The sequence below is a fragment of the Sinocyclocheilus grahami genome, unplaced genomic scaffold (assembly GCF_001515645.1).
Source record: "Sinocyclocheilus grahami isolate Dianchi unplaced genomic scaffold, SAMN03320097.WGS_v1.1 scaffold61.1, whole genome shotgun sequence".
NCBI lineage: Eukaryota > Metazoa > Chordata > Actinopteri > Cypriniformes > Cyprinidae > Sinocyclocheilus > Sinocyclocheilus grahami.
In genome coordinates, this window is record NW_015505240.1 from 3,798,049 (window position 1) to 3,807,503 (window position 9,455).

At 35.9% G+C, this 9,455-nt stretch overlaps 1 protein-coding gene across 4 annotated transcripts in view; it reads right to left on the minus strand.

The window, feature by feature from the left end:
* Positions 1-2,563: 2,563 nt before the first annotated feature.
* Positions 2,564-9,455, minus strand: part of LOC107584588 (RNA exonuclease 4-like) — a 10,454-nt gene continuing 3,562 nt past the window's right edge. For 2 of the 4 annotated variants that reach the window (XM_016271298.1, XM_016271299.1), the window contains 4 exons: positions 4,762-4,850; positions 4,480-4,554; positions 4,278-4,352; positions 2,564-3,072 (listed from right to left, as the gene is read on the minus strand). In XM_016271298.1, the coding sequence (XP_016126784.1) occupies positions 2,917-3,072; positions 4,278-4,352; positions 4,480-4,554; positions 4,762-4,850 (395 nt within the window). In that variant the 3' untranslated portion in view covers positions 2,564-2,916. The other 2 variants (XM_016271296.1, XM_016271297.1) reach the window with 2 other exon arrangements.

Genomic DNA, 9,455 nt, shown 5'->3' on the forward strand with positions numbered 1-9,455 from the left:
TGTGTGTGTGTGTGTGTGTGTGTGTGTCAGCTGGCATCAATAGTCCTCTGTTCTCTTCTACATATGCTGAGACACAGATGACAGAAGCAGCTGCTCATCAAACCCAACAAAAGCTTGCGTTCCGTCCAGTCAACCAGCCGCTCCTTCCTGTGGGTTTTTGAATGTTCTGTTTCTGAACAAAGTATAACAAGTTCCTGAAGCAGCCATTAAATAAACGTACATGCTCGGGTCCTGATCTGAAACCTCCATTAGGACCGGGACATTAATCTTTAGCATAAATCAATATGTAAAACAGGATGTAAAGGTTGATCCTAACTACTATATTGTAATTGTTTAATCATATTAGTAAAATATATATATAAGATTTTAAGTTAATATTTCAATAATTTTACAACACATTTGCATATTCAAAGTTCTCTGTTATTGATGATATTGATTTATGTTCACATGACATGAAGGTAAACAAATAAAATATTTATTCTTTTTAGTAAATGTTGTATTGATTGTGTTTATTTAAAAATCGTTGTTTTTTTATTTTAACTTTAAATCAAATGATATTTTTTAATATGAATCTTTTATTTACAAAATGAATGAATTAATTTTGTTTAATTATGTTTTCATTAATATTGTTGTTTTTTAACACTGTTTTTCTTTTTTAAATTTTCCGTGAACCCTTAGCACTCTCAGACCCCAGTTTTTATTTTTTAAGTATTTTTTTATTTTGAAATTATTGATTTATTATTAATAAAAAATGTTAAATAAATATTTTGTAAAATATTTATTTAATTATTAACTTGGGAAATCCTGGGCTATAGGGCAAATATTTGGTCGATATTTGGTCATTTTGAGGTTTTCATAACGATTACCGGAAAACCCCATTTTGATTTACCACTAATCACACTGTTTTTATTGTTTAGATGACAAATATAGATGTTCTTTTCAAAAACGAAACACTTTTCTGTCTTTTTTTCTAGCATGTGCATCAATGGGCATCTGGAACTGCGTGACTGTGAATCCGTTAAACATCGCGGCTGGAGTTTGGATGGTGTAAGAAATTACATTTCAGTTCATTCATTCAGTGTTCTTTAATGTAGTATATAAGTCATTCAGAAGGTAAGTCATATCTCTTCTTTTTCCCCTCAGGCTGACGGCGTTTGTGTTGTTCCTGTGTGAGGTGCCCTTCTGCTGTCAGTTCGTTGAGTTTGCGAATGCTATTGCGGCGCGTGCGGACCGTCTGAAGCCCTGGCAGAAAGCAATGTTTTACTGTGGGTGAGTGCAGCTTCACTGGAGAGTCAATGTTATCATGTAACTAATACATATTTCGTCCCCTTGGAATTATAAGGTCCTATCTGAAATTTTTGTCAAAATTGAGTTATTCACATATTCTTATTCTGTGACAACTTATTTACATTATGCGATTAGATTTTGTAATGTTGTGTACATTTTGGGACTTTTATATTTAAAAAAACAAAAAGGTTCTATCTAAACAGTCGAACGGAATGCAAAAAACTTTGAAGCTCAATATCTCAAAACTACTCGGAATGCAGATAGAACCTTATGATTCCAAGGGGACGATTTACTGTGAAAATCCAGGGGACACATGGCAACTCTGAAAGCTAAATCATCCACTGCGCTGTTTTTGTCTTATAGGAGAAATGTGTACACAACAGGTGTAACGGTCTAAACCAATCAATCTGAATGCAAATGTCAGTGCAACCCAATGATGTGTGTAAAATTATAAAATAAAAGCCTTATCCTTTAATGACGTCAGTAAATGTTAGTGTAACGTAGTATTAATCTTTAATTCATGATTAATAAATATTCTACATTACATTCGTTTCTATGAAGTTACATTATGATGTTTTTCTACTCATTGTAGTACTGTATATTTATTTATTTAAATTTATTTATTTATTATTTCTTTGTTTATTTTTACATTTGTACACTGTTTTAACTCATGTAAACTTACATTAGTTCATGTATTATGAACAAATATGAATTTAATATGAACTATAATATACACTTCAAAGGTTTGGGGTTGATAAGATTGTTTTAATGTAGTCTCTTCTGCTCATCAAGGCTGCATTTATCTGATCAAAAAAATCCAATATCTAAACTAGGATTTATCTATTACTTTTAAAGACCCGGTGGTAAAAATGAAGTTTTTAACGTTGTTCACATCTATGATCTGGTGCTTTTATTATGCTTAAAGACAAACTATTCAAATTCATAAATCAACACCATTTCTGCAAGCCAAATTGTGGGGTGGGGCTTTTCATATCATTAGCATATCACAAGAACATGGTTTGTGTAAGATTAGCAAAACATTATATCAGCTGTTTGACAACATATTCGAGCCAAAAGCTAATGATCATTGAGTTGGTGGGGGCGTGGCTAATTTGAATATTCATGAATCAGAGTATATTAAATAAGGGAGTGGAATTACATGTTTAAATGTCATTTTGATTGTCAAAGATGAGTTATAATGGGCAAAAGTGACTTTTAGGGGGATTTTAAGATTTCAGTATAGTTATTAGAGAAAATAAATCAACACATTGTGCCATCAAGTATGGGGTCTTTAATAGCAGTTCAGACAGAAAAGTATGGAAAGTCTCCAATAACAGTTAAATCTGTCATGTCATTTAAAACAGGATGGAAAATGAACATTTAAATTACTTGGTATAAAAATGGCTCAATAATACAGTTACACTTATTTCCTGATATTCTGAACGGTTTGATGGTCTCATCCCTCAAATAACAGAAGTTTGGACTTGAGATCGAAGTACAAACTGAGAGTATTAAACACAGTTCATCATGAGGTAACTGAAGGTATTACTCCAGAACAAACCATGTCAGTAAAGTAGTTCCCTGCTCAGATCCGTGTTCAGTTTCAGTCTGACGAGCTGCGATGAGTTTTCATTGGCTGATCTGAGTTGATTTGCTCTGGTTTTTAGGAGCTTTGGGTTTTCGGGGGCTCTTCTGAAATGGACCCGCCCGGGCCGCTTTAAGCTCCGCCTCCCACTGCTTCTTCACCAGCGTGTACAACCTCATAGTGGCCTGTGCGTCCTGAACCTATGATGCACACACAACATTAAACGGATCAAAAGTGACAGCAAAGATGTTACAAAAGATGTATATTTTTAAAAAAAAGCTCTTCTTTTGAACTTTCTATTTTTTCTATGCATATGTATGCCCAGAGTGTAATCCAGAAAAGTTCTCCCAGTTACTACAAAAATATGAAGCAGCCCAACTCTTTTCAACATTGGAATTATCAGCATATTAGAATGATTTCTGAAGGATCATGTGGATCACGTGGAGTAACGATGCTGAAAATTCAGCTTCGCAGGAGTAAATGCAGCCTTTGGTGAGCATGAGAGACTTCTTTCAAAACCATTAAAACATCTTACCGACCCCCAACCTTTTGAACGCTAGTCTATGTGGTGACCTAAACTGACTTGAATTCCTTAACTTGCTTTATATGGGAAAAGCTTGTGTTTGAAATGATGGAGAAGAGCGTTTCATTGGTCTTGGATGTTGATGAGAGACTTACAGATGAATGTTCACCCTGCTGGACTTTAACATTGAGAATCTCTTTGCATAAAACCCGCAATGCAGGACGTGCACTCTGAGGAAGAGGACAAGAGGGCAGACATTGACAATTAAGATGACTTGAATGCACTAACTGCATATTTATTAATTAATAATAATAATATTTATCAAATTCCCCGTCATTTGTGTTTTGCGATTCATACCTTTACTCTCTGCCTAAATGGTTTGTATTTCTGTGTGTCTCTGATCATTTTCTTGGGATGATCCAGCAACAAAATCTATGAACAAGACAGAGATGTTTCAAATAAATATGACATCAGTTAAAGAAATATCTCATCATTACTCGCTAGCTCTTCTTTTGAACTTTCTATTCATCAAAGAATCCAGAAAAGTTCTCCCAGTTACTACAAAAATATGAAGCAGCCCAACTCTTTTCAACATTGGAATTATCAGCATATTAGAATGATTTCTGAAGGATCATGTGGATCACGTGGAGTAACGATGCTGAAAATTCAGCTTCGCAGGAGTAAATGCAGCCTTTGGTGAGCATGAGAGACTTCTTTCAAAACCATTAAAACATCTTACCGACCCCCAACCTTTTGAACGCTAGTCTATGTGGTGACCTAAACTGACTTGAATTCCTTAACTTGCTTTATATGGGAAAAGCTTGTGTTTGAAATGATGGAGAAGAGCGTTTCATTGGTCTTGGATGTTGATGAGAGACTTACAGATGAATGTTCACCCTGCTGGACTTTAACATTGAGAATCTCTTTGCATAAAACCCGCAATGCAGGACGTGCACTCTGAGGAAGAGGACAAGAGGGCAGACATTGACAATTAAGATGACTTGAATGCACTAACTGCATATTTATTAATTAATAATAATAATATTTATCAAATTCCCCGTCATTTGTGTTTTGCGATTCATACCTTTACTCTCTGCCTAAATGGTTTGTATTTCTGTGTGTCTCTGATCATTTTCTTGGGATGATCCAGCAACAAAATCTATGAACAAGACAGAGATGTTTCAAATAAATATGACATCAGTTAAAGAAATATCTCATCATTACTCGCTCTCATGCCATTCCAATCCCGTATGCTGTTATATAGCTTAGTTTGGTGCTTTTCTGGTGTTTGTGTTCCATAGAAAAAGCATACCTGTTTGGAACAATATGAGCATGATAATGGCCTTTTTTGTTGTGTGTACTGTACCTTTAAGTCATTGTGAATGGCGTGTCCCACTAATATTCTTCCTTGCAGAATCTGAGCCACTTCTTTCTGGACTGTCTTGATGTCCTCACCTGTCAATCACATGAAGAACAATAAATAATCTCAAACATACAGAAGCCTGTTTCCACCACAGAATAAAAAATTTAAAAGGTAACTGTGACTTTTTAATCTCACAACTGTGAATTTCTCTCTCACAATCTTGAGTCACAATTCTGTCATTTTAAGGGTCGCCTAATTTCATGGACGAAAGGATCTGTCTGCATGACAAAATGCATATTTCCACAGAGATATTAAAATATAAAATTGCGAGAAGTACAGTCAGAATTGTGTCAAACACATCATTTTAAGAAAAATTCAGAATTGCAAGTTGTTAAAGGGGTCATAGGATGCCCATTTTCCACAAGTTGATATGATTCTTTAGGGTCTTAATGAAAAGTCTGTAACATATTTTGGTTAAAATTTCTCAATGGTAGTGTAAAAAAAATAGTTTATACCCTGTCAAAAACAGCTCTTTTCAGAGCAAGCCGTTTTGTAGCATTTCCCTTTAAATGTTAATGAGCTCTGCTGACCCCGCCCCTCTCTTCCGAGCTGCTCTCAGAGACTGCATTCATCGTGAAACTTGCTAATTAGCACATTATTAGGAAAGGCGATTTGCAAAGATTCATTAAAAAACCTTATACTCACTTCTTCTGTAGGTGAAGCTGGATCATGAATGATTTGCGCAAACATAGACGCATTTATGTAGATCGGGGGCGCATTCCCTTCAGAAACAAATGTAAACCACTGCGTCTTCAGCGGCTCAGATGTCGGGAGTAAATGACGAGTGCTATGTTCATTATTAAATTCAAGAACAGAACACCTCAGTCGCTTGTTAGGTGTCATTCTTGTCTACATCTGCTCCGGTGGAGAAATAATGGCGGACTGATGACAGTCACTCAGGGGCGGAGCTAAGGTAAGACACCAGTCCAGTCTGAAATCAAACCATCGTGGGAGGGGCCTGTCTGTGTGACGTCACACAGACAAGCATCTGCGATCGGCTCAATTAGAGAAAGGGGTAAAGATTTTAGTAGATTAAAAAAAAAAACACTGGGCGTTTTTTTTTTATCATTATAGGGTGGTTGTGTACACACACTGCCAACACACATTTCAGTTCAAACAACTTGTAAAAGTGCATGTAGCATCCGATGACCCCTTTAAATAAAATGGAGATATGAATTTAGAATTGTGAGAAATAGTCCGAATTGTGTTATAACTTGACATTGTGAAATATGTAGAACTGTGATGTTCACTCAAAATTGTGAGAATTGTTATAAACACGCAATTCTGAGAGAAAAAAAGTCAAAATTGCAAGACGTTAAATAAAGTCAGGATTCTGTTATAAACCTGCAATTCTGAGGAAATAAAAATCAAGAATTGTGATATTCACTCAAACTTGCAAGGTGTAAATGACATGAAATACCGTCAAAATTGTGTTACAAATGCAATTTTGAGAAAAAGTCAGAATTCCGAGATGTTAACTCAAAATTGCAAGAAATACTTGTTTATTTTCTTACTCCATTCTTAATCCATGCAAACAACTATTTCATCAAATATATGGTATTTTTCAAATGCAATAGAGAAAATCGATCTAATTATTTCTACTATGAGGAGTCCTGACCGTTTTCAATGTCCGCCGGTCTGATGCCGCTAACAGCCGTCCGGTAGTCCGTAACCTTTTCCGTGGGTTTGACGTGTTTATCATAGATGCACTTCCCAAAGTGGTTGACGATGGAGACTCGTGCTAGAATGCTGTCCTCGCCGTCACACCCGATGCCCACCATCTCACAGTCCATAGCAACAGCACGGGTCAATCTGAAATCACCATGACAACAAGAGCCATTGGTTAACATCCTTCAAAAGCGATGACTACTCAGAGAGTCCCATGTTTTCCCATACATTGAGTTATTTGTGGCGGCCCGCCACAATATCAAAAATGACCGCCACAAATAGATTTTCCAAAAGGCTTTGACTTCGTTGAATAAACATGAGCACTGCACGTTTCAAAATCGAAACCCGGTGTGTGTTTTTATATCACTGTATTTATGAAGGAAACAAAATTTTGGATGTCATTTTCATTTCATCTTGCATTTAATGTCTGATAAAGCAGCGTTTGTGAGCGGAGCGCTGCTTTGTGTACAGCCCTTGCCGGGGAAACCTCTATTTCTCCAGCTGTAAGCGCCTCCTGCTGGCAGAGAATGAATTTGCATATGTATGCCCAGAGTGTAAGTCTGTGGGAAACACTGAGGTGTCTCACCCCTCAAACGCGTGCTCTTTCACCAGCACGCTCTCTGTGACTTCTGCACTGGACTTCAGCATTCCGCTACGTTTCCGTACGATGTCTGCAGCCTCGGGCCCCAAGGCGGCCTCGATGTCATCAGGGTCCACGTCATCAAACCAGATATCAGGCCTAAGAGGAAACGGTGTGTTAAAAGAAGACATTATATAAGCTTGTTTCCGCCATGGAACAGAAAAAATTCAAAAGGTAATTGACTCTTAATCTCACATTTCAGACTTTATTCTTCATAACTGCGAGTTTATATCTCCCAATTTTGACGTTTTCCTCAGAATTCTGATTTTACGTCTCGCAATTCTGACTTTTTTTCACAGAATTTTACACAGTTTACACTTCACAATTTTGACTTTTTTTTTATTTATTTTGAAAGAAAGAATTAAAATAAATAAATCTAAAAGAACAGTACTATAGCGATAAGAAAATGTAACATTAAAAAAATTCCAAATATTTTACACATTTAAAATATTACTGTTTCACAGTATGAATTGAGTCTTTATATATATATGAAAAAATATAGCATTGGGAGTCTCTCACACAATGATGATCAAATGTGGGAGTTTAAAAGATTGACAATTTTTATGTTAGGCCCAGTTTTGTCGGAGTTTACGTCTCGCAATTTGGACTTTTTCTCTCAGAATTCTGAGTACACATTTTGCAATTCAGACCTTTTTTCCCCTCAAAATTCGTTTGCAAATTTTACGTCTTGCCATTTTGACTTTGATTTCTATAAATTCTAATTCGCAATTCTTTTTTTTCATGGAATAAAAGTAAAAATAATGTAATTGCAATTTTTTTTTTATGTCACATTTCTTGCAATTGAGAGTTTATACCTCACAATTCTGAAAAAAAGCTTTGAGTTGTAAGATATGAACTTAAGATTTCATTTTTTTTTTTATTCCACTGCGGAGACGAGCTTCCGCAGGACAGTCATATAAAATGAAGCGGCACTAAAACACACACGTACTCCGCGGTTTTCATTTCCACCTCCTCAACTTTCTTCTTTTTGTTCATCTGTTTCTCTTTTTCCTCCTTTCTTTTCCTCTTCTCTGCTTTGAATTGTTTGTGTCCGGTGGAGTCTTTTCCGTTCTGTTGGAATCTATCGGTCTCAGAGGCAGGTTTGACAGTCCGTGCAGGTTTTTTGAAGGGTTTATCTGGTTTATGAGAGTCTTTGGAAACTGACGGCGTCTTCTGAAGCAGCTTTCCTTTAGCGTTTGCATCCTGCTTTTCAGGATTTGCAGCAATAGTCTACACACACACACACACACACACACACACACCAAATGTAAAAACAGCTGACATGCATTTCCCATTCAGAATTACTAATACATGAATTCAATATGATTTGACCATGGTAAATAATTCCTCTTACCTGCAGTAACGTCTTCCAGTTGCACGAATACTCTTCAACTTTTGTGGGGGGCATAATACTTAGCTTTACAGGTTTTGGTTTCGTTTTTTTAGTTATGACTGTTGTTGTGTCGTAGAAGAACGTCTTTTTATTGTTATCATGTTTCTTTTTCTTCTTCTGTTTTGACTGACCATTAATCTGAACACTTTCAGCACGCTTCTTCAGTTTCACTTTAGACATCTTAAGGTTTTATTTAAGTAACCTAATGAATAATCAAAAAAACGTAGGTGTTTTTCAGCTTTTTCTGTTATTACATGAATTTCACCAGATGTTGACATGTTATTTGGAAGCTTTCTAGAGTTATGGCAGACCTATGACATCCATGGTAACGCGGAAAATAGTAAATATATATATTGAAAATGTACCTACATCTATCAGTCTGTGAGAATATATTACTTTAAAAGCATTCCCCAGTAATATTAGTAAAAGCACTACCTATAACTGCACCATGAGACAACCATGCTGATGGAACGTTCTGTCGTGTGTTACACCAATAGGCTCCGTGCAGGAACTGTGTACGAATGAACGTTCCGCTCTGTATTTTGATACAGGGCTTCTCAAGCGGGCTGAAGGGGGCCCCTAATGGCCCGTAAGTTAGTGCTGGGGGTCCTTTGAAAAGTCCAGAGAAAAATTGTGTAGAAATTAGTGCTGGCAAACGATTAATCGCGATTAATCGCATCCAAAATAAACGTTTTTGTTTACATAATATGTGTGTGTGTACTGTGTATATTTATTATGTATATATAAATGCACACACATGCATTTATATATTTCAGAAAAATATGTTATGTTTATATATTAAATATATTTATAAATATGTACATGTAAACTAACGTAAATATATTCTAGATATATACTGTATGTGTGTGTATTTATATGTACATAATAAATATACACAGTACACACACACATATATTATGTAAACAAAAACGTTTA